This window comes from Nomascus leucogenys, chromosome 14 (genome assembly GCF_006542625.1).
Source record: "Nomascus leucogenys isolate Asia chromosome 14, Asia_NLE_v1, whole genome shotgun sequence".
In the NCBI taxonomy this organism is placed as follows: Eukaryota; Metazoa; Chordata; class Mammalia; order Primates; family Hylobatidae; genus Nomascus; species Nomascus leucogenys.
The window spans coordinates 71,951,349-71,976,613 of NC_044394.1; the positions used below are offsets into that span (position 1 = coordinate 71,951,349).

At 44.4% G+C, this 25,265-nt stretch overlaps 1 protein-coding gene across 1 annotated transcript in view; it reads left to right on the forward strand.

Annotated features, from left to right (window-relative positions):
- The first annotated feature begins 1,060 nt into the window (after positions 1 to 1,060).
- The window catches only part of ACOXL (acyl-CoA oxidase like), a 362,868-nt gene continuing 338,663 nt past the window's right edge, over positions 1,061 to 25,265 (forward strand). Inside the window, exons 1-2 of the mRNA XM_030827970.1 lie at positions 1,061 to 1,150; positions 17,420 to 17,503. Coding sequence (XP_030683830.1) covers positions 1,076 to 1,150; positions 17,420 to 17,503 — 159 coding nt within the window. The 5' untranslated portion in view covers positions 1,061 to 1,075. The remainder of the gene's footprint in view (positions 1,151 to 17,419; positions 17,504 to 25,265) is intronic.

Consider the following 25,265-nt stretch of genomic DNA (forward strand, 5'->3'; position numbering starts at 1 on the left):
TTTAGTGGGAGAAAACACCTGTGAAGGATAAGTGGGAGGGAGCTGGATTGGTGGGGAGAACCCCCAGAACAAAGGCAGTCAGGTCTGGTTCCTTGAAAAGAGAGGGGGAGGAAAGGGTTGAGCTGGGAAAGCCTCAGACCACAGTGCAGTGATGACAAAGTCTCTGCAGGCAAGTGGGCTCCCAGAGCAGGTCACCTCTTGGGCAGGCATGGCCTGACTCTAGAACCTTGTGAGGCTCAACCATCAGCTAGTAGCAGCCAAGAGATGAGCAGCCTCATGGTGAATGTAATTACCATCACTCTGTTATTTCAAAGGTGTGGTAGCTGGAGGCAGGTACTCTCAAAGGCAACCCTGAGTAGCAATGCTTATGGCCACCATAGCCCACCTCTTTTAACATGCATGTCACTCCCTCTCCCCTATCTCCCAAATGCTGCTTTAAGTCATCTCGGACATTTTTCAAAGCCCTGCAGAGCAGGAGGTGGTGCAGTCTTGTTTTAAGATGGTCTTGGCTGGGCACGGTGGCTCACGCCTGTAATCCCAGCACTTTGGGAGGCCAAGGCGGGTGGATCACAAGGTCAGGAGTTCAAGGCCAGACTGGCCAACATGGTGAAACCCTGTCTCTACTAAACACACACACACACACACACACACACGCAAACACACACACACACACATTAGTTGGGCATGGTGGCGGGCACCTGCAGTCCCAGCTACTCGGGAGGCTGAGGCAGGAGAATCGCTTGAACCCGGGAGGTGGAGGTTGCAGTGAGCCGAGATTGCACCGCTGCACTCCAGCCTAGGCAACAGAGCGAGACACCATCTCAAATAATAAGAATAAGAATAAGATGGTCTTGTCAGGAAATCCTTCCATCTGTCCCTCCCTGTGTCTGGCTGTATTGAACACCCAGTCTGTGTGACACACACAGTGTGCACAGTATCAAACAAGCATTACAATGGACACAGCTTTTCTGTCTGAGCCCGGGGTCAAAGCATCCACAGCCTCCCCTCAGTCGCCAATTATTGGCTGTCTTATTTTGTATCTGTTCTTCACAGGTATGATTTAAGCTTGGATGAAATGAGAGCTTTGACAGTTCAGAGAGTGAAGTTTGCCATGGGTCTACCTCTGTTAAAACGTGCAGTTCAGGATCTGGTAAACGTCATTGTTATTTTGGTATGGTTGTGTGTGTGTGTGTGTGTGTGTGTGAGAGAGAGAGAGAGAGAGAGAGAGAGACAGAGAGAGAGATTTTTTTTCTTTCCAACTTTTATTTTAGGTTTAGAGGGTACATGTGCAGGTTTGTTACATGGGTAAATTGCGTGTTAAGGTTTGATGTACAGAGTATTTCATCACCCCAGTATTGGGCACAGAACTCGCGATAGGTAGCTTTTTGTCCCTCACCCTTCTCCCACCCTCCTCCCTCAAGTAGGCCACCGTGCCTATTGTTTTCTTCTTTGTGTCTGCGTGTACTCAGTGTTTAGCTCTCACTTATAAGTAAGAACATGCGGTACTTGGTTTTCTGTTCCTGTGTTAATTTGCTTAGAGATTTTGTTTTGTTTGCTTTTGTGACTTGCTAAGCCTGTTGATCTCATGCTGAGGGCAGCTGACAGACACATCTCGGTGGAGGAGAGTGTCTTCCTCAGGCCCCTTTTCTGCCCCACTCCCACTAACCTATTGAACCCTTCTCTCGGCTCACGCATTCACTTCTCCAATCTTACAGGCGAGGGAATAGGAGTATCAGCAGAAGTAATAAAATATTTGTACACAAAACCAATATAATTTTAGGGATAAAGCTAAATAGCTGGGAAATAGAAATAACTCATTTTAAGGGCTTTTAAAGCACTTTAGACTTATCTAAAGTTTATGTCTTATTTGTCTAAAAACTGTCATTCTAAATTTAGTGATATTATTTTAGTCAATTTAGCCTCATGAAAAAAGAAAGAAAGAAACAAAGAAAAAAATACGTGATTAGTGAGTTCCTTTGTGTCAGTATTAGGAGTGATATATTTTAGCCAAGTTCATTCAGCTTCATGGCTTTCTTAACACTTTACATAGGAAAAAAAATATACCTCAGCAGGGGGTGGTGGCTCACGCCTGTAATCCCAGGACTTTGGGAGGCCAAGGTGGGCTGATCCTGGGTGGAGCCCAGGAGTTCAAGACTGGCCTAGGCAACATGGTGAAACCCTGTCTCCACAAAAAATACAAAACTGGCCATTCACAGTGGCTTATGCCTGTAATACTAACACTTTTGGAGGCTGAAGCAGGTGGACCACTTGAGGCCAGGAGTTTGAGACCAGCCTGGACTCAACATGGCGAAACGTGGCCTGGGCAACATGGTGAAACACCGTTTCTACTAAAACAAAACAAAACAAAAATTAGCCAGATGTGGTGGTGCATGCCTGTAGTCCCAGCTACTTGGGAGGCTGAGGCACGAGAATCCCTTGAACCAGGAGGTGGAGGTTGCAGTAAGCTGAGATTGCACCACTGCACTCCAGCCTGGGCAACAAAGCGAGACTCTGTCTCAAAAAACAAAACAAAACAAAACAAAAAAAACCAAAAATTTAAACAAAAACTAGCCAGGCATGGTGGCCCACACCTGTAGTACCAGCTACTTGGGAGGCTGAGGTGGGAGGATCGCTTGAGGCCCTGGAGGTCGGGGCTGCAGTGAGCTATGATCGCACCACTGCACTCCAGCCTGGGCAACCGGAGTGAGACCCTGTCTCAAAATGAACAAACAAACAAAAAACCCAACACCACCCCTCCTGTGAGACCCCCTAGGGGAGGATCCTGAACTGGGGTAGCTGCAGCTCAGCAGCGTGCTGAGGAGCTGACCCTATCCTGCAGCAGCCCAGCCCTCTCCCCGCCCGGCGTGGTGTGGGAGGGAGAGTCTGAGGATTGAGGGATGGAGTCCTCCCAGTTCAGGAGACAGCAGGGGCGCCTTTCTTTGTGGAGCGTAGAATGGAGCTAGTGGGGGCCTGGGATCCACGCTTGAAAGTAGATCCTTCTCCCTTCCCCACAATCCCACCAGCCTTTGATAGGTTGTCTAAGGAGACAAGACTCCAATCCTGGAGTCTTCTCAGGAAGGAATTACAGGCAGAGCCTTGGCACCACCTGCGCTGCGGTCCTGCAGGCACCTCCACACTGACGAGGGCACTGCAGTGTCAGCTGAGCTGGAGAACGTGCAGATGGATGTTCACTTGGCACAGGAAAACTCCCACGTGACAGAGTGGAGCATGCTTGCAAAGCGTAAAAAATCATTTCATACCAAGCAGTTTGGCAGAGATTTTCAAGCTAGGAAATTGCCTCTTGATGGAGCATCCATTTAGAGCTGTGAATACAACCAAAAAAGAAAAAAACACAAAAACAACCAACCTCTTTGCGCCAACCACTCTCTCTGAGTCGCCTCCAAGTGCGTTTGGCATGGGGCTGGTTGGAAGGTGAAATCTTGGCCTGTGGCCAGCTTCTTGCTCCCTTAATCAGCCCAACATGTCTGTGGCTTAACTTAGTGTCAATACTCAAGACCTGGACGTGAGAGCTGGTCCCTTAATGAGGCTTGCTAATTGCAGCCTGACCCGCTGAGTCTGAAGGATTAGCCTCTGTAATCTCGCTCCTGATGAAGCGTGTTGAGCTCTGGATCCAATTATCTTCCTGTTTTCCTGGCTCACTTAGTGGCCTTAGGCAGCCTGGACAACTCTCTGTCCTGGGTGATTAGATATAATTCCTCCAGGAGGCACAGGATTGGCCCTAGACGATCCCTCCAGTCATTTCTGTGAATTATCTCTGCCTGTTTGGCACCTCTCTCTGTATGAATTCGCAAAAGCCAATAAACCCGAAGGAAATGAAACTGGCCATCAGTGTGGCAGGCTCATCTCGCTGGGTGGATGTCATGAGACTCAGCGGCACATCTGTGTTTGAAGGCTCTCAAATTCCACCCTGTAAACAGCTGGAGGAGCTGTCCACATCCAGTACTTCTAGAAGAAGTGTTACATGATTCATCCTGCCTCTTAATAAAACGATTGAGTCATGGCTGTCCTGCCTGCTCAGGGAGCATGCCAGGCCCGTCTGTGTTTCCCTGGACCCCTCTTTCGTGTTACTCTTCACTTTTGTGGATGATCCGATGAGCTCTGAGGCAGAACGCAGTGTGTAATGTGTAATGATGATGTTCTAGGGGACAAATGAGGAGGGAGTCTCATTCGCTCCAGGTCTCTATGGACAGTCCGCAGGCCAAGAATGAACCATTAAAATATTTCCACGCTGTGTTTTCCTCTCTGCCATCTGTAATAGATTTGAAATGTTTCAATAATTTTAAAGGGAAAAAACAGTATGAGTCTGATTGCAGAGTGTGCATGCACACACACACAGACACACACACAGTGTGAACACCATCATTGTTCTCTGTGCTGACTTCTCCTGCACCTGTTTCTAGTGACATCACCTTTGTGCACCTCAGCCAAGAGCTCTCTTGTTCCCTTGAAGTTTCCAGAATTGGATCCTGGGCTGGGGGGTCACCAACTGCCTCTATTTCCAGATGCAGAGACCTTCTGTCTCTAAGACCCAGGTCTTAACATCTACTTTGTGGCAGCGTCTTGTCCTGCATGGGGGACAGCTTCCTCAGAGATGCTCATCCCTGGAAGCTGACAGTCTGACAGCCTGCACTGATCTTCACCATAGCAGACAGTTACAGCTCAAGTTGACTGAGTACATGTTCTGGTACAGTCCCAACACTAAGAACTTTAAATAGATGATGTCATTCAGTATTCACAACATCCCTCATGGCATTCCCATTTTACAGGTAAGTAAACTGAAGCTGAGTAATTGGCCTGAGGTTAGTTATACAATTAGTGGGTTGTATATATAAATGACTAGTGAACCAGGGATTCAAACCCAGGTGCTCTGCTTCCTGAGCCCACGTCAAACAGGTGGTGCTTGCCCCTGTCTGCACAATAGAAGCAGCCAGACAACTTTCAAGACTCCTGCTGTGAAGGCTTTTGCTCTGGCTAATCAAGTCAGCATTTATATCTCCCAGGTGACCCACTGTGCATCTGGGGTTGCGGACTGCTGCACTATGCCTCCTTTCCTGCACCTTGTCTCCCCAAAATTGTTCCCATTAAGCATTTGGTCCCTACCAATCAGGGCTTGTGGGTGGCTCATAGGGAAGCTGCATCTCAACATTACCTTTCCCCAGGAGGGAGCCAGCTGGGATCAGACTGCTTTCAGCCAAGTGTAGTGCGGGTTGGGGACAGATACCTGGATAATGAAGATCCTACCCTTGACTCCTTCTTCCCCACCCCCAACCAGCCTACAACCATTCTCTCTCTCACCCAGAGCTCTGGTTTTTATCCCCATGATCCACACGAGTGAGGGGCATAGTTGCACCATCATTATCTAAACCAGTGGTTCTCAAAGTAAGGCCCGAGGACCCCTGTGTGTCCCCAAGACCCTTTCAGGTGCTACATGGAAAGTATATGTACAACTACCCGCATGTGAGACACTGGATATTCATCATAAACTTCAACCAAAACAACATATCACAACAGATGGCACAAAAGCAGATATGAAAGGGCAGCTATCTTTTATTGAGCCGGATATTAAAACAATGTGAAACAATGCCATTCTTCTCATGAGTTTTTTGAAATTATGATTATTTTTCATAAAAGTTATGCCATATGGTAAATTGACAGTTGTAGCCTGGACAAAGAAAACCTCTTTGGAATCCTCAAAAAAGGTCCAAGGACCATAAAGGTTGAGAGTCACTGATCTAAATCATCTAGTGTTTTCTCAGGAAGCTCAGTCTCAGCAGATCAGAGGGGAACTAGTAGAACATTGGTTGCATTTTATTTATATTACATATATTATGACTACTATTTTTATCAGAATTTTAGGTAATCTCCATTTGAGGTATTTTTGTATTTGGAGAAATACCAAGTGGGTGATCAGATCTAAAACGGAAGAATGTTCTAAGGTCAGCTCACCTTAGAAGGTGTTTGGGAATGCCGGGGAGGGTGGTTACTTTTCTACTCAGACCCTGAGAGAAGAAACAGCTTTTCCCAGGAAGCATTTACATTTAAGCCCTGAGTGTATTGTGCAAAAGGAGCTGAGCCAGGAATCTGCCAAGAGGCTGAGGATGTCTGTCCTGTCCCAGTCCCAACTCACCCAGGCCCCGCCCTGTTGCCCACAACTTCCAGTGCCAGCCCCAGCGAGTGCTGCAGACTGTGACCGCTGTACTCCCCCACCCATCCCAGGACTGGCTCCTAACCGACGGACAGACTCTGAGCTCTTGGCTCTGCCGCCCTGGCCTTGGCTCCCCCTTGGGCCTCTGGCTTCTGTTTGTACTGGAACCCAGGCTTCTCCTAGTGGGCTGTGACAGGCTCTCCTGGCTCTTAGTCCTATATACTGTCTTTGGCAGGAGTCCCTGTCCCAGCTCCAGCTCCACAGACTTGGACATTGGCCACTTGGCCAGCACTTTGGTCAGGCCAGCCCTGGCCGCCTGGAATATCTTGGAGGATTTGGGCAGAGACAACAGGACAGAGTGGTCTGTTTACAGAAGTCCCTGTATGTGGATTGGCACCTGAATGCAGTTGTCATCTGTGATAGCCACAGGAGTTACTTGAAAGCGGGGCATGCCAGGGAGTGAGCTGGACCTGCTCTGGGATTCCAGTGCAGCTGGAATCATGGTGCTATTTGTTTTTTGACACTGCAACCATTCTGCATAAAAAAACACCCTTTTCATTCTAAGCCTTCATTATTACTTGTGCAGTGAAATACTATGTAAAAAACCAATAATTATTTCTTGCTACCTTCTGCTAAGTCCCTTCCGTGTGCCAGGTGAGGTGGTTCGTTCATTTTATAATTATTTATTGAGCACCTACAGTGAGCCAGGCATTGCTCAAGGGGCAGTGAACAAAGCAGGCAGAAATTACCTGTCTCGATGGAGCTTACATTTTTGTCTGGGAGGAGTCAGACTATAAACTAATAAACAAGTAAATTTCTGGTATGTCAGATGGTGATGGATGCTGGGGATAAAAATCAAGTGTGGTAAACTGGAAAAGAAGAAGTAAAATAGTCTTTATGAGCAGATGACAGGATCTTTTATGTAGAAAACCCCAAGATTCCACAAAAAATCTATTAGAATTAATAAATTCAGCAAAGCTACAGGATAAAAATCAACATGCAGAAATCAGTTGCATTTCTATACATTAATAATGAAGAATCCAAAATGAAATTGAGAAAAAAATTCTACTTATCATAGCATCGAAAAGAGTAAAATACTCAGGAATAGACTTAACCAAGGAGGTAAAGACTGTACATGGAAAACTACAAAATTTCTGAAAGTAATAAAAGGAGATACAAATACATTGAAAGGCATCCTATGTTCATGAATTGGAAGGCCTCATATTGTTAAAATGTCAATACTACTAAAGCAATCTACAGTTTCAGTGCAATTCCTATCAAAATCCCAAAGATGATTTTTGCAGAAATAGAAAAACTCATCCTAAAATTCACATGGAATCTTAAGGGACTCTGAATAGCCAAAACAATCTTGGAAAAGAAGAATAAAGTTGGAGGCCTCTCACTTCCTGATTTCAAAATTTCCTGCAAAGCTACTGTAATCAAAACTGTGGAACTGGCATAAAGACAGGTGTAGAGACCAATGGAATGGAATAAAGAGCCCCTAGAAATAAAACCTCACATATGTGGTCAATGATTTCTGGCAAGGGTGCCAAGACCATTCAGTGAGGAAAGAGCAGTCTTCTCAACAAATGATGCTGGGACAACTGGATATCTACAAGCCGAACTATGACGTTGGAAGCTTACCTTACAACATCTCCAAAATTTAACTCAAAATGGATTAAAGACCTAAATGTAAGAGCAAAAACTAATAAAAAATTCAAAGAAAGCATAAAGAAAGGGCTTCATAACTTTGGATTTGGCAATGATTTCTTGGATAGAACACCAAAAACACAGGCCTTTGAAAAACATAGATATGTTTTCGGAATAAAAATGATCTAATTATTAGAAACAATTTTAAGAAACATTTTAGTAAAAATTTGTATAAAAATAATCTGGACTACATCAACATCAAAATCTTTTGTGCATCAAGGGACACTATCAACAGAGTGAAAAGGCAACACATGGAATGGGAGAAAATATTTGCACGTTATATATCTGATAAGGGATTGATATCCAGAATAGATGTAGAACTCCTACAACTCAACAAGAAAAAAACCAAACAACTGTATTAAAAAATGGTCAAAGAGTTAAAGAGATATTTCTTCAAAGATACACAAATGGCTAATAAACACATAGAAAGATGCCCAACATCACTAATCATTAGGGAAATGCAAATCAAAACCACAATGAGATACTGCTTTGCACCAATTAGGATGGCTATTATCAAAAAAACCCAGAAAAGAACAAGTGTTGGAGAGGATGTGGAGAAATTGGAACCCACGTGCATTGTTGGTGGTGATGTGGGAATGTGAAATGATGTAGCCACTGGGGAACACAGTATGGCATTTCCTTAAAGAATTAAATGTAGAATTTCAATGTGATCCAGAAATTCCACTTCTTGGTATACACCCCACAGAAGTGAAAGCAAGGGCTCAGACAGCTATTTGCATATCCACATTAACAGTGGCATTATTCCCAGTAGCCAAAAAGTGGAAACAACCCAAATGTCAATTGGCAGATGAATGGCGTAACAAAACATACAAAACATGTTTGTAATACATACAATGGGATGTTATTTAGCCTTAAAAGGGAAGAGAATTTTAATACACGCTGTAACATGGATGAACCTGGAAGACATTATGCTGAGTGAAACAAGCCAGTCACAAAAAGATAAATACGGTACGCTGTACATGAAGTATTTAGAGTGGTCAAATTCATAGAGATTGGAAGTGGAATGGTGGTTTCCTGGGTCTGGGGGAAGGGGGAAATGGGAGTTAGTGTTTAATGGGTGCAGATTTTCAGTTTGGGAAGATTAAAAAGTTCTGGAGATGGATGGTGATGATGGTTGCAAAACGTGGTGAATGTACTTAGTGCCAGAGAATTGTACACTTAAAAATAGTTGAAATAGTAAATTTTATGTGTGTATATGTTAATTTTTTTAAGTGAAGATGTAAAGGTGCTCGGAAGAGTCGGAGGGACAGGTGGGGGCCTCATGATGAGGGGACATTGGAGCAGATGCCTAAGAGGTGGGGGAGTGAGACAGCTGGAGGTCGGTGAACAGCATCCAGGTGGAGGGAACAGCGGTCATGAAGGGCCTAAGGTGGGAGTGTCCTGGGCTTGTTAATGGAAGGACATGTCAGGCACCATGTGGTGTGAGCAGAGTGAGAGAGGAGGAGAGAGGTGGTGACAACCAGGGAGATGGTGAGTGCCAGGACTATGAAGGGCCTTATGAGGCATTTGATTTTCTTCAGACTGGATAAAATGGGAGGACTTGGAGGGACTGAGTGAAGCAGGACCTGTCTGACTGGGTCTCCAGGCTGCTGGCTTAGGAATATACTATATGAGAGGCAGGACTGCAAATAGGGAGCTGAGCAGTCACCAGGGAGAGAGCAGTCACCCGGGAGAGAGGTGGTGCTAGCTGGAACCAGAGTGACTGCAGTCAAGGTGATGAGAAGTGGCAGGAATAGGGATTTTACTGAAGGTCAAGCAGTAGACAGACACTGATACATGGAAGTGGAGTGAGAGAGGGGAAAGAAAACGCGATTCCCTGGTATTTGGTCCGAGCAACTCAACTAGAAGGATAGGGTTATCATATACTGGGTGGGAAGCCTAGAAGAGATGTTAGGTTAAATTTGGAGCTAGTCTTTAGATGTGATCACCTAAACATGTTTGCGATGTTTAGGGTCAAGGTACGGGGAAGCCATCAGCATAGAGATGAATTTAGAGCCATAAGGCTGGAGGGATCCCCATGGCATGGGTGTTGACAGAGAAGGGGAGGTCCAAGGGTGGAGCCTGGTGGGAAGGACCAGAAAGGAGACTGGAGAGAAGTGGCTGTAGAGGTAGGGACAAGTGTAAGAGGGCTCATAAGCATTTGACATACATTACTCCATTAAATTATCATAGCAAATCATAAAGTAAATATGGTGCTCATTTTACAAGTCAGGGGACTAAAATGTAGAGAGAAAAGGTAACTTGTCTAAAGTTCAATAGTAAATGAAGCAGAGGCGGGATTCAAGCCAGTTGGCCCAATTCCACAGCTGTGTGTGGTGAAACTCCACCCTGCAGAGTCTTTCTGTTGTGATGGGGACAGAACAGAGGGATGGAAGAATTGAATCTTGTAACTCAAGATGAGTAGGAGACCATCTCTGTCTTCCAAATGTGCACTGTCTCGTGGGCCAGGGGCTAGAGTGCGTCCATCACAGGACAGTGGCTCAGAGAGGGGCCATCAGCACGGACAGCCCTCCTGGGTGAGCCGGGGTTGACGCTAGCCACGGAGGCTGCACAGAGCCCAGCACTGACCTCCTGTGTGTATGTGGGGTTGAGGGAGGCTGTCCTCATGATAGCACCTGGGGAGAGGCCACACTGCTTCAAGGGGTCGGGGCAGGTGTCCTATTTTGGGGCTGTCCAAACATAGAACATGGGTAGCATTAGTGGTTTCCAGTGGTTGCCTTCCTTCCACAAGACAAAGCTGGTCTTGGGCATGTGAGCCGAGTTCAACTATTGGAAGCTCCCAGTGGGACCAGCCAGCAGGCAGGAGTTTCATGCAGTTGGAGAAGGCAGGGTTAGCATTCATGTTGGCAGCAGCAGCCATGCCCAGTTGGGGCCGTGACTTCTGGGCCACATGGAGCCTGAAACCCTGCAGTGTTTTTCCCTTTGGTTTCTGGCACGGGGACCAACTTGGCTCTTACTGGTTTTCCAAGTCTGCTTTTCTACCTTCTACTGATGCTGTGAGGCTTGGATAGATGAGTCAGTTACAGAGAGACACTATACAAAGATGCACAAACCATAACTGGGAAAAATGCTGACAAATTTCTCATTATCAAAAATGATGCATGTTCATTACAGGAAAGTTAAAAATACAGACAGGTAAAGACACACACACAATTGCAAAATTCTGTTGTCCAAAAATAACGCATATCCCAATCTGGTCTTTGAAATGTATCATATGTGAATTTATACTTATATTGTTTTGAAAAGGGGATATGGGATGGTCATAGTACAATTTTCTCACCGTCATGCAATGGTTATGGGTTTCTGATTTTGGAGTCAGATAGAACAGGGTTCATCACTGGCTGCTCCTTCACTGAGGAGCTGTGTGGCCTTGGGCTAGTTTTTGAATTCTTTGCATCTCAGTTTCTTTCTCTGTGAAGTGTGGATGATAACAATACTTACCTTAAAGGGTTGATGCGAGGCTCAAATGGCATAACACATGGTAAGTTGTCCAGACAGTGTTTGGGCACATAGGAAGTGCTGAATGAACGCTCAGCGGTAGTACTGCTTGACCATCCAGTTTTTAAGTAGTCATGTGGTATATTTATCTCTCACAATGTAGAATAATGGGAACAATATTTGCTCATGGGCCAGAAATTATAAGCAACCATTAATTTCCATTAAAATAAATGTAAAATGCTGCATAAAAAAAGTAAGCTTGTACATCAAGCTGGTAATGTCAATAAGATACGTTCATTATTACCTGCCACCAATATCAATAGATTCTGTAATTACACTAATAGTCAGAAACATTTTCGGAGTAACTAGGAATTTGGCAGTAAGCATGTGCTGCCAGGGGAAGAGGTGTTACATTTGTGGCAAGAATTTGGAAAATCCTACACTGTCAGGGTCCTGCAATAATGTCGTGAAAAGAGAAAAATATCTTTAGACAGAGCCATGGGAATGTCACCTTTCATCAATCCTACACTGGGCTTTCCTGGAGTAGTCAAAGGCCCTTGGAGAGAACAGAAGTACATGGCTACAGCGTTTGTTACAGAATGCTCCCAGGATCTGTGCAGCTGGCCTACTGTATGGCCCCTGGAACCAGCAAGAAGTAAGAAGGGCTAGACATGGAGGACGTGGTCAGAGGGTTAGATTTTCTTGCAGTGGTAACTGGAGTCATTGGAGGTGTTCGCTATGGTGGGGGGAGAGAGGAGGGAAGAAGGGACACAATGTGATACTTAGTTTAAAAATGTTGTAGTACCTTGATCCAAATTTACAGGTTGCTTCAAAACATATATGGAAATGCAAAAGACCTAGAAGAGTTAAAATAATTCTAAAAAAGGACAGAGTTAGAAGACTCACTACATGACTTCAGCCATTCTATTATAAAGCTGCTCAAGGTCATGGGGTATTGGCATAAGGAAAGACAATGAGATCAATGGAATGGAATGGCAGGTCCTGAAAGAAACTCACACATATATGACCAATTGAGTTGCCAAGGCAATTCAATGGGAAAAGCAATGTCTTGGCAATAAACGATGCTGGAACAACTAGATAAGCATACAGGAAAAAAGTTAACTTTCGTCCCTACCTCATGCTACACACAAAACTAATTTGAGACACATTAGATGCCTAAACAGAGACTCAAAAATTACTACATTTGTAGAATAATAGAGGAGAATGTCCTATTAGGATAGGCAGGGGTTCTTAGAGGAGACTCAAAAATCACTTGAACATGTAAAAGAAAACATACTAATGAACTGGTCTACAATAAAATTAAAAACTGCTGTTCATCAACAGACATCATTAAGAGAATAAAAACGCAATGTACAAAGTAGGAAAAAGTCTGTAATGCATATATCTGACAAAAACTTGTGTCCAGATATAAAGGATTTGTTCCCATACGATATAAAAATCCCTAGAACTTGATGATAAAAAGATACACAGCCCAATTTTTAAAATGTGGCCAAAGACTTGAACACTTACAAATGGCTGTTAAGCATATGAAAATGTGCTCATATCTCTAGTCATCTGAGAAATACATCTTTAAGCTATAGTGAGATAACATTACACTCCCTCCAGAATAGCTAAAATTGGAAAAGACTGACAATGCTGGTAGGATAAGGAGAAACTAGAACTCTCATTCATTGTTGGGAGGAGTGTAAAATGGTACAACCATTTTCTAAAACTGTTTGGCTGTTCCTTACAACACTAAACCTACACTTTAACCCCACAGTTGCATTCCTAAGGATTTACAAAAGAGAAACAGACATATGTCCCCAAAAAGGTTTGTACACAAATGTTTATGTCAACTTTGTTCATAAGAGCCTGAAACTGGAAGCAACCCAGTTTCACTGAAGAGTTTTGTTTAGACAAATTATAAACTGCTCATAGATGGAAACCATTCTAATAATGAACTATGGATATCCTTAGTTTAACATAGATGCCTCATTTGCATGGAAGAAGGCAGATCCCGAAGAGCACATACTGTTTCCTGCTTGTGTGACTTCAAGAACAAGCCAAACTAGTGGATGGTGATACAAAAAGAAGTGTTAGGCTGGGGGCGATAGTGGCTCATGCCTGTAATCCCAGCACTTTGAGAGGCTGAGGCAGGAGGATTGCTTGAGATTAGGAGTTTAAGACCATCCTGGGCAACATGGTGAGACCCTTGTTTCCAGAAAAAAAAAAAATTAGCTGGCTGTGATGGCAGACCTGGCATCCCAGCTACTCAAGAGGCTGAGGCAGGAGGATTCCTTGAGCCCAGGAGTTTGAGGCTACAGTGAGCTACGATCACACCACTGCACTCCAGCCTCAGCTATGAAGCAAGACTCCATCTCTAAGAAACAAAGAAAGAAAAGAGAACAGTGGTTGCCTATGAAGGTGGGTACTCACTGTAGAGGGGCATGGGGATGCCTGCTGGGGGCAGGGAATGCCCTGTGCTCTTGATTGATATGATGGTTACACACGTAGATAATTGAACATAACTCGTGCTTAAGCTCTGTGCATTTCACTGGCTGTAAATTTTATCTTAATAATAACTAATAATAAAAAGCTCATGGTGCCTGATGTTTGGGGCAGGATGGACACAGGAGGCCAGTCAAGAGGCTTTTACTATAGTCCAGGGCACAAGAGTCTGGTGAAGAGATGTAAAAAGTGGCCAGACTTGGCCAGGCGCGGTTGTTCACGCCTGTAATCCCAGCACTTTGGGAGGTGGAGGCGGGCAGATCATGAGGTCAGGAGTTTGAGACCAGACTGGCCAGCACGGTGAAATCCTATCTCTACTAAAAATACAAAAAAATTAGCCAGGCATGGTGGCGTGCACCTGTAATCCCAGCTACTCGGGAAGCTGAGGTAGGAGAATCGCTTGACCCTGGAAGGCGGAGGTTGCAGTGAGCCGAGATCGCACCACTGCACTCCAGCCTGGGTGACAGAATGATACTCCATCTCAAAAAAATAAAATAAAATAAATAAATAAATAAATATAAAAAAATAAAAAAAAGAAGGGCCAGACTTGGGGTCTTTTGGAGGGAAGACCAGGGCTGGTTAGCCCAGGAGGTGAGAGTCTTGCTTAGAGCTGGCAAAGGAGGCCGTGTGGGCTAACATCAGAGGAAAGACAGCTCAGACTACACATCCAACCTATTCTGAATCATGGTGGTTTTAGTTGAGGAGTATATATGTCTTTTAGAGACTACTCTGTAAAAACATACATTTTTTCAGAGTTTTTAACAGATTATTACATCACAATGATCTGTTACATGAAGTGCTCTACAAAGAAATGGGAGTATTTTAAGAAAAGCTATCTTCCTCTGAGGCTGAATTTATTAAGTATACATGTGAATAGCATGGACTGTAATTTAGGATAAACTATAAGCTTGGGTATAGTATTCATACATTTGTGGAATTATTATTACTTAAAATCATTACAAACTTAGACGCTACTATGGAGATTGAATTTGGTTTGAATATATTAAGTGTAAATGAAGGCAGCTATTGATACAGTAGAATTGCTGCAAAGATTAATGTAGAAAAGCACATAACTATTGATTGATCATTATCATCATAGACCATTCAGTTAGTGCTGCCATTTCAATGAGAGGTGAAATTTGTCAACATTAGACATTCTTTAATTAAGAACAATTAATCAGAAATAACATAAGAATTGAAGAAGATAGGGAATTTGTGTGTGAAGAAGATGTTAAAATATATACCAGTAGGGCAGTCATTCTTATTAAGCCTATTCTCAGTTCCGGAACTTTGGTTTGGCATCTGGAGATGGATTAGTACAAATATATGCTTAAATCAACATCAGAGAATTAATAGCAAACTCCTATTGTCATTTCCCATCAGATCTAATAGCAAAGGTCACTATCTCCTGCAGAGACAAGGGAAGGGAAGTAATTGTCATAGACAATTTATAATGCTCTGTGATGGCTAAATTTTGGATTGATTCTTCAGTAAATGTCCTTGCAATTAATTTCAAACTGGTGAGTAAAAATGACCACAGTTGGACACCATTAATGGCAACATCATACTCTTGCATTGACAGTGTATGTGAAGAGAATGAAATATGAATAAAGCTATGCATAGTTGGAAATTCGGGGGGGCTGTGCTTACTCCTGATTATTTCAGTTTGGCTAAAACAGAGCTGGTGTCAAGGAAGGGTTTGTTGTGATGATTCCAGAGAGGGTCACTCTCAGGAAGATGAACTGGGGGCCCAGGGCAAGTTGATGTCGGGTGCTCTCTGGGAACAAGGCTAGTGGTAAAAAATAGGGGTGGACCGATGAGGAAGACTGGGCCACTCAGAGTCCCAAGACTTCTTCTGGCTTAATAACGAGGATCAGGAAGGGCTGGTGGCAAGATGTCCAGATGAGAAACCTGAAGCTCTGGATTCTGATAAAGGATACTGCTCTCCACTTCCCAGGTGACTCTGGTGGGACAAGTCATTTGACCTCCCTGAGCCTGGGATTTCCTGTCTGTTACATGGGGTCAGTCTTTCCTGTCCTGTTAGCCTCCCATGTAGGGTTTTTGTGAGGATCTGTGCAACAAAGGACACTTGGGCCCTCTAAAAAAGTCTGCAAATACCTGCTTTAGCTGTCTTTTATTATTTGTTGGTAATAACTTCAGCAGTGTGAGCTGAAGCTGGAGCCACGCAGTGGTTTATATACTCAAGCCTGCAGATATTTTAGGAAATAATCAATACAAGATGCATTGGGTTGGAGCCATGGTAAGAGTCACAAATCTTGACAGCCTGCTGTTTGATCAAATTAATAATGGTTGAGAGAAACATTGTAAAAACCTATGAGAGGGAAAAATCTAGAGTGTGTTAGGGGTGAGAGCTTTAGCCAGTGTGGAAACTGAAAGTCATTCAAGGAAGGTTAGTTATCATCCTGCTGCTGGTGGAGCAGTGTACAAACACACACAGACACATACACACACTCGCTCGCACACACACATACATGCATACAGATGCACACACACATATAGACACACACATGCATACATGGACACATGTGCACACAGGCACATGCACACACATGTACATACACTTACACATGGGTAACAAGCACTAGTTTTTTTGGGTGGATCTCAGAAGAGACTGGCAAACAAGGACAACTAGCACTGATTTCAACAATGGACAGCTGCACTTTGCCCACTCAAGGGCCTATCACCTTCTAAGGAAATGCTGGCTGCCTCTGAATTTTTAAAACGAAACATGTACAGTGTTTTTGCCATGCCTCATTTGTCACTGGTGGAGAAGAATGTGTTCGTATAGCCTTGGGATTTGTTGCTGTTGTGTACAGTGAGTGAGGAGAGGGGATTGGGACCTCATGATTTTTAAATCATCAAAGCCCTGAGATGGTCTATAGTTACAAAGTAAACATACTGCTTTTCTTGTGTCGAGTGCTCCCAGCCTTCCCAATCCTCCACCCTCACATCAAGATGGTCACTGAAGCTGGGTGCCATGGCGCATGCCTGTAGTCCCAGCTTCTTGGGAGGCTGAGCCAGGATGATCGTTTGAGCTCGGAAGTTCATGTACAGCCTGGGCAACATAGCGAGACCCTGTCTGTACAAAAAAGAAAAAGACTATCAACAGAGCTCCAGCCAGGCATTCTCTGTTGGTTGGGGCATCAATGCAGAGAGGCTGCAGGCTGTGGCACACATTGGAGGAGCTGGGCAGAACCGTGGGGGTGCCAGCCTGTGAAGGGAACACCAGGAGCTGCGAGGGACAGACCTGGAGAAAGCAAAGCAAGGCATGAGGCGAGTCAGTCGCAGGGTCGCAGGCTGGCCTCCATGCGGATGCAGTTGACTATTGTATAAGAAGAGTCTTTAACACTAACAAGGTTAGAGACCAGAAAGCCACATTAAAAAAAGATGAAAACATTTACTTTAGCAGAATGATGGAATTGTTTCTTAATTTAAAAACTGCTTTTACTGTGTTTATTTTTTATTATAAAAGTAACATGCATTTGTTATAAAAACTGTGAATTTAACAAGTCAGAAAACCATAAGGAAACTTTGGTAAGTCTATCATATTTTCAGGCAGAGAAAACAAAGAATTTTGTCAGCCGAAGCCTTGTCATAGGAGAAGTCCTCTCCATGGCGGACATGGCCACAGGAGTGAAGGTGAGAGGCTCTGGGCACCTGCCCTTCCTGAACGCATGCTCGCTTTGCATGTCAAGGAATGAAAACTATAACCCCGTGAGCTCTCTCAGTCTGTGTAGTAGCACAGGTGTTGGTAAACTCGCATACCTCAAAACCTGTGCCTGACTTCCCTTTTAACCATCATATCCTATCCTGTTTTTGTTTCTAATTTGCTTTTCTTCTTTGTATAGTTTTGTTATATTTGTATCAATTGGTTATTTTCCTTTGTCTTCGTTTTATGAAAACAGTATCATAATCCTGTGTGATTTTCTTTCTTCACTTAAATATTATTGCTAAGATTGATTCATATTGTGTGTTCCTGTATTCATTAAATTTTAAAATAAAAACCTTTTCATTTTGAAATAATAATGCTCACAGAAAGTTACAAAAATAGTACACAGGGTCATGAGAACCCTTTAGTCATGGTGACATCTTATATAGCAGTAGTGCAATGTAAAATCAGGAAATCAATATTCGTACAGCACTATTAAAGAGTGCATAGACCCTATTCAGATTTCATTAGTTTTTACATGCACTCAATTGTGTGTGTGTGTGTGTGTGTGTAGTTTTACACAGTTTGACCCTATATGTAGATTCATGTAACCACCACCACAATCAAGATATAGAACTGTTCCATCATCAGAAAGAAACTTCCGGGTCCTACCCCTTTGTAGTTTCATTTGGCCTCCATTCCACCCCTGTCCTTTGGCAAGCACTAATCTGGTTGTTCTCCATCTCTGTAGTTTTGTCATTTGGGGAATGACGTAGCAATGGAAGATTTTTGACTGCTGTATATAATATTCCTTTGTGTGAATATACTACAGCATTTATTCATCCACTTTCTCATGTTGTTTCCAGGATTTTGCTAATGTGAAAAGTACTGCTGTGAATACTCTTGTCCATGTCTGGTGTTGAACATGGGTAAAATCTTCCCTTAGGTATTCAACTAGGAATGGAATTGCTAGTTATAGGATGAATGAATGCTTAACTTTAAAGAGTAGTGTTAATCTATTCTCCAAAGTTAGTGCATCAATTTACATTCCCACCAACAGCATGTAATTGGATCCTGTGGATCCATATCCTCTCCTATACTTGGAATTCTTAGACTTCTCCATTTTTTTTGCAAATGGTTATAAAACGGCATCTTATTGTCTTGAGGGAAGACAATTATCTTGCATGTTCCAGCTTACCAAGGAAGGCGAACAAAATAGCTCAGGTGGGCATGTCTGCTGCAGCCACTCGTGCTGCCCAAGTCTTCCAGCAGAGAGTCCTTCTTGGGGCCCTCCTTTCCCTCCCTGGACACCACTGGGTCTCAAAATAATTCCTCATATCCAAATGCCTAGTCCTGATGTCCCCAAAGAGGAGAAATTACAACTAGAACATGAAGACAGAATGATCAGACAAGAAGCCAGGTCAATTGGCAGTGAGTCCAGTATGGTGGTGATTTCAGTTTGGTGTGGATATTGTCTATGGTAGGTAGGAATTAAAAACAAAGAAATCTGTGAGTGCCATCTTGTCGTGAGGGTGTCCACAGTCAGGTTTTTCCAGGAAGACTGGGCTCCCTGTGATTTCAGCCAGGCATGATCTCTTCTCTCTTGGATGGGTTGGCTGTGGCTTTCAGAGGGAGCAGTTAGCTGAGATGCAACAGATAAATAAATAAATCCCCTCTCAGAAATACTGGAGGATCCTGGTCCAGACTCTCATGATCCCCAGTTTGTGCTTTTACCATGTTGCACCCCCACCCTACTCTGCCATCCACCTTCTCTTCAGCAAGCCTCTGTGGATTGTGACCATGAGGACAGCTCCACAGGTGGTGGCAGCTCTCTGGGTGGGGAGCCCTCTTCTCTGGTCTCCAGGGTCTTGCACTGAGCCTAGTCCATGGAGTTTCACAGGGATCATCTGAATGAATGAGGGATGGAGCAGCCTGTGGCATAAAGCAGACTTAAGAAGCATTTTAACCAATTGCAGTATGTGTGTCTTATTTACACCCTGGTTCAAACAACAAACTATTTGTAATGAAAAATTATGTATCAGTTGGGGAAATCTGAGCATTGAACATCTGACGATATTAGAGAATGATCATTATATTTGTAGGTGGGATAATGGTTTTAGGGCTATGTTTTTAAAAATAATCTGTATCTTTTACGTACGTATTGGAAATATTCAGGGAAGACGTGATATGATGTCAGGGATAAACATCAAGATAACCTGGGGTGCAGGAAGGTAAAGTAAGTGGGGATGGCGGGGGGAGGGAGATGAAGGAAAAGGGACCATGAGCTGGCCATCCTTGAGTTCATTAGATGCTTCTATTTTATTTGAATTTTTCCATAATAAAATTTTTTTCTGAAAACTCCTGAGTATCCTAGAAGGAAACTGGCATGGACTTAAAGAAAAAGTCCTTTGAAATACTTCTCTGAGGCCGGGAGCAGTGGCTCACGCTTGTAATCCCAGCACTTTGGGAGGCCAAGGCAGGCGGATCACAAGGTCAGGAGATCGAGACCATCCTGGCTAACATGGTGAAACACTGTCTCCACTAAAAATACAAAAAATTAGCTGGGCATGGTGGCAGGTGCCTGTAGTCCCAGCTACTTGGGAGGCTGAGGCAGGAGAATGGTGTGAACCCGGGAGGCAGAGCTTGCAGTGAGCTGAGATGGCGCCACTGCACTCCAGCCTGGGTGACAGAGCGAGACTCCGTCTCAAAAAAAAAAAAAAAAGAAATACTTCTCTGATCACTCCACTCTCCTGCTTAAAACCTCTTCCCTCCCATTATGCTTTAGAAACATCCTTTAATCCTTGATGTTGCCCATGGGTCCTTGCAGGTGTGGCCCTGGTCACGTCTGTTCCACTCTCCCCTTCTTCTGGTTCCTTTTACTCACGTTTGGACCACTTGCTCCTAGCCCTAGCTTGGTCTTTCCCCTCCTTCTCCTAACTGACACCTACTCATTCTTCATGTCCCAGCTAACATGTCCTTCCCGCAGGGATGCCCCCCGCAAGCCTTCAGCTTGAGTCCCATCCACTCGCTGTCACCTGTCTTTGCTTCTTATAGTTTTCTGCCATAACGTGTACCCATTTTGAATCTATATATTTATTCATGGAATTACTTTATGTCTCTTACTACCACGAGAGGGAAAACTCCTTGAAAACTATAACCCCTACATTCTTGGTACATAATAGGTGTCAATACTTGAGGATCAAATAAATATATAAAATCAAAACGATATGGTTGTTTCTCAAAAAGTAGGACATAAAAATTACTATACAGCCCAGCATTCTACTAACTGGATATATACCCCAAATAATTGAAAGTAGGGACTGACATAGATACTTGTGTGCCAATGTTCATTGCAGCATGATTCACAATAGCTAAAAGCTGGAAACAAGCCACATTTCCATCAACAGAGGAGTGGGTAAACAAAATGTGGTATATACACAAAATGGAATATTGTTCAGCCACAAAAAAGAATGAAGTTCTGACACATGCCACCATGTGGATGAACCTTGAAATTATTAAGTGAAGTAAGCCAGACATAAAAGGACAAATATTATATGAGTCTGCTTATATAAAATATCTAGAATAGACAAATTCACAAAGACAGAAGGTAGATTAGAGGTAACGAGAGGTTGGAGGGAGGGGAGAATGGGAGTTATTGCTTAATGGGTACAGAGTTTTTGTTTGGGATGATGAAAAAGTTTTGGAAATAGTGGTGATGGCTGTACAACATTGTGACTGTACTTCCTGCCACTGAATTGTGTGCTTAAAAGTGGCTAAAATGGCAAACTTTATGCTATATATATTTTACCACAAATAAAAATGACAATTAAAAATTATTATTAACTATGCTGTCCCACACATCAGTAACTGTGGGAGATTTTTTTTTTCCTGGAGCTTGGAAATCCTAGACAATTAGAGGAACATATAGATTGCGCAGCCCCTACGTCCTGACCAGGAGGACCATGGCTGTCTTTTCTATTGGTGGTGGAGGAGATGCCAGGAGGGCATGTGGTGTGCTGGGAACAGTTCCTGTGAGCTCTGGGTCAGTCAGGGGTTCCCCAGATCCCTCTGCCAGCTCAAGAGCCACTGGTGGTCCCTGCTTTTCACAGGAGCTGGCTGTCAACCTGAGGAAGGGACGTCAGCATCAATTCATCAAAATCCGCTGTGCCCTCCATGTTCAAGTCCCTTTTCTCTCTCTCTCCAGGTCTGTTTATCCAGTGGCTTTGCATTTCCCTGAGCACCTTGGACAAACTCATTTGTACTCACACAGCCAAGTGCTGGCAGGGCTGGGGGCTGGCTCTGAGAGTGGCTCACAGTGACAGGGGTGGGCATACTAGCAAAGTGCCAGGGAAAAAGATTGTCTTTATTGGTGCTTTGAATCCCCACTCTAGCTTGTGAGCCAGCCCAAGTTTCCTGCCAAAAACATGGGTGCAATCTGGAAGGACTCTAACTAAAGCCGAAACAAATAAGACATGCTTCCTTTTCTGCTTCTCCTTGGCTGTTCTATTTTCCCTTATTTGAACCATCTTACTATCTGTCTTAGCCTGCTTGGACTGCTATAACAAAATACCATGGGCATGGGCTTGATGACTTAAACAGCAGAAATTTATTTTCCCACCTTTCTGGAGGTTGTAAAGTCTAAGATCATGGTGCCAGCATGGTCAGGTTCTAGTGAGGGCTCTTTTCCTGGCTTGCAGACAGCCACCTTCTCATTGCGTCCTCATTGGTGAAGAGAGGTGCTGCTTTTTTTCCTCTTCTTTAAGGGCACCACTCCCATTATTGGAGTCCCACCCTCATGAGCTCATCTAACCTTGATCATTTCCCAAAGTTTCCATCTCCAAGTATCATCACACAGAGGGTAGGGCTTCAACATACGAATTTTGCGAGGACAAAATTCAGTCCATTTCTGGAGACCCCATTGTCTCAAAAAACACTTCCAATTTTCCATTTGTGGAAATTTGCTCTTGGAATTAGGAGATCCTGAATACACTTGAAGTCTCTTTAGGAGACCCTTGTTGGGCTGTTGTATAGGAACGGCCTGGCCTATTGCAGCTGGGAAGCCAGCAGGCTTCCTGCCCATGGGATAGACCTCATTGGTCCATCGGGACAGGGGCACACTCAGAACAACAGAGTTGTATATTCTACCTCTAGGACTTCCCAGCCACACTTTTGGCATGTTCCTTTGTACATATGTACCTTAGCTTTCTCCTCTGTAAAGATGGCATTGCTAAAGCCCATTCACAGGCTGTGTGTAGATTTAAATCAGTAATGCCTACAAGGATCCCCATGCCAAACCTGGCAGGTAGCAGGAGCTCCATAAGTGATGGGGACTGTAACCTCCTGGGACAGCCCCACAGTCTTCCAGGTAGTGGCTCCGTTGGTGGATTGAGGTGATACCAGCCTGCCTTCCCAGCTCTAACCCACCAAATTTCCCTTCCACTTCAGGATATCTCCTTTTAGTCTTTATTTAGAAGCTAAGAAGCCCTGCCATAGCCCCATCCTTTGGTCCTTGTGACCTGTCCTGGCTACACCTCCCAGCCCTCAGCTGTCTTGCACTATGGCCTCTGGAAACTGCTGCCAGCCCTCATTGGGCATGTTGTGATCATTACCTCATGTGCTCGATGTCATAGCTGTCCTTTTTCTTCTCCTGATAAGTGAGAAAAGAGGAGGCTTTCTCAAGCAAGGTGGGTGCATGTTTGAAGTTCGAGTTTTCATTAGGTATTCCCCAACCAACTCTACTTTTTCTCTCTTACCACTGCTTTTTGCAGTCTCTCTCAGAGCAAATGGTTCTCTCTGTGTCCTGTTCCCTGAGGTCTGCCGGGGGCAGGACGCTGGGTAGTCTGACAGGAGAGCCACAGTGTCCTCTCGGAGGACACTCTGTGACACTCCCACGTGATGGGTTGATGCCTACTTCCCATCAGCCTCAGCATTTCTGTTTTAAGGGGTCCATACCCTCCTCCTGGCTCCTCCCAGCCCCTCCTCCAAGCTGTTCCACTGCAGTCAATGGGTCTCCATCCTCTTGGAAATTCAGGCCACACACCCAGGTGTCTCCTAGAGTTCTCTCTTTCCTTCTTCTCCCAAATCCATCCCATCAACCCTGTCTCCAGAATCTATCCTGGATCCCTCTACTTCCGCACTTCCCTGTCTGCCTCCTTCCTGACCTGTGGGCTGGGGCCCATGCCCCTTCCAGAAGGCAGCTGCTGAAAGCATGTCAGGCCAGGGAGCCCTCCACTTTCAATCCCCAGGAGCTCCACCTGCATTTGGCCCAGCTTGGTTGGATTAGCTGCACTTCAGAGAATGTGGCTTTTGTGGGAAACGAACCCCACCCTTTACCTGACTGTGTGGATTGAGGTCATGCAGACACTGCCTCTGTCAACTGCTGCAGTTTCCTGCAAACTTACAGGTTGACTTCCACAGCCCTACTCAGACATTTAGTGAATAGGGCTTTCAAAATGTGGATAAAGCACTCTAGGTTTTTTTTCCTCTTCCTGAAGAGGAGGAAAGGATTTAAAACCTAGAAGAGGAATTTATTGTCAAGAGTGCATTAGGCACCAGCCAAAGAGATTTAGAGGTGGAAAACCTAACTTGTTTTAGTTTTAGAAAAATATTTTTTTAAACTTAACTCCCAAGATGGTTTAGGGAAAAAACACGTACCATTTGGGTTGCTTCCATTTCCCATGTTGGAATTAGTAATGCAATTTGCAGTGCCTGCGATGATTCTGTAAGAGAAGTGAGCTGAGTCATCAGAGTGTGAATCATCTTCCCAGGATACTTTATGATTCTCCAAATGAAAAGCACTTCACGTGTCAGATGTGATTAGTGAAATTCATCTGTCCTGATGCCCGAGTGTGTTAGCTGGTCCGAGCTGCTAGAGTTGATGAAGTTCACAAAGTTAATACCAGGTTGTTCATACACATGGGATATGAACAGAGAGCTCATCCAGATGCAGTGACCCCAGGAAAAAAGTCGACTCTAAACTTGCCTAAGCAAAAAAGGCACTTATTGGCTGCTGTAATTCAGGAGTCTAGGGTGCAGCAGGCTTCAGGTCTGGGTGTGCAGGACCTGGTCTCTCCCATCTCTCAACTCTGCCTCCTTCCCCCAACCTGGTCCTCATACATTGGCTTCATTCCCCAGCTCATGGCTATATGGTCCCAGGCCTCCATCCCTCCAGATTTCATAGCCTCACAAAAGAGGGCTTCTCTTCTACAGTAGCTTAGCCTTGTGTCCTGGCTTCCACTCCAAATGGACACACCCAGATCATGAATCCATCCTGAGTACCATTGTCTGGCCAGATCAGCCAGTCCTGGGCTCCCAACTCATTCTAAAGCTGGGATGGGGTGGGGTCAACATCACCCACAAACCACTTGGACAGATTCTAGGGGAGGAGGGCTCCCCAGATGAAAATTGGGGTTGTATAGCTAGGAGGGGGAAGGAACTCTGACCTGCAGGCACAGCAAATGTCCCTCCATTCAAGTTCTTCTGTCTTTGCAGTCAGTCACCCTGCTCCTTCCAAACGGCCCTGCTCAAGCCACTCTGCCTCTTCCTGTTTCTTCTCCTTCTCGTCCTCATCCTCTTTCTCTTCCTCCTTCTCTTTGTCAGTGACACTTTTCCTGGGTTTACAAAAGACCAGGCAGGCTGGGCATGGTGGCTCATGCCTGTAATCCCAGCACTTCAGGAGGCCAAGGTGGGAGGATTGCTTGAGCTCAGTAGTTTGAGACCAGCCTGGGCAACATAGCAAGACCTCATCTCTAC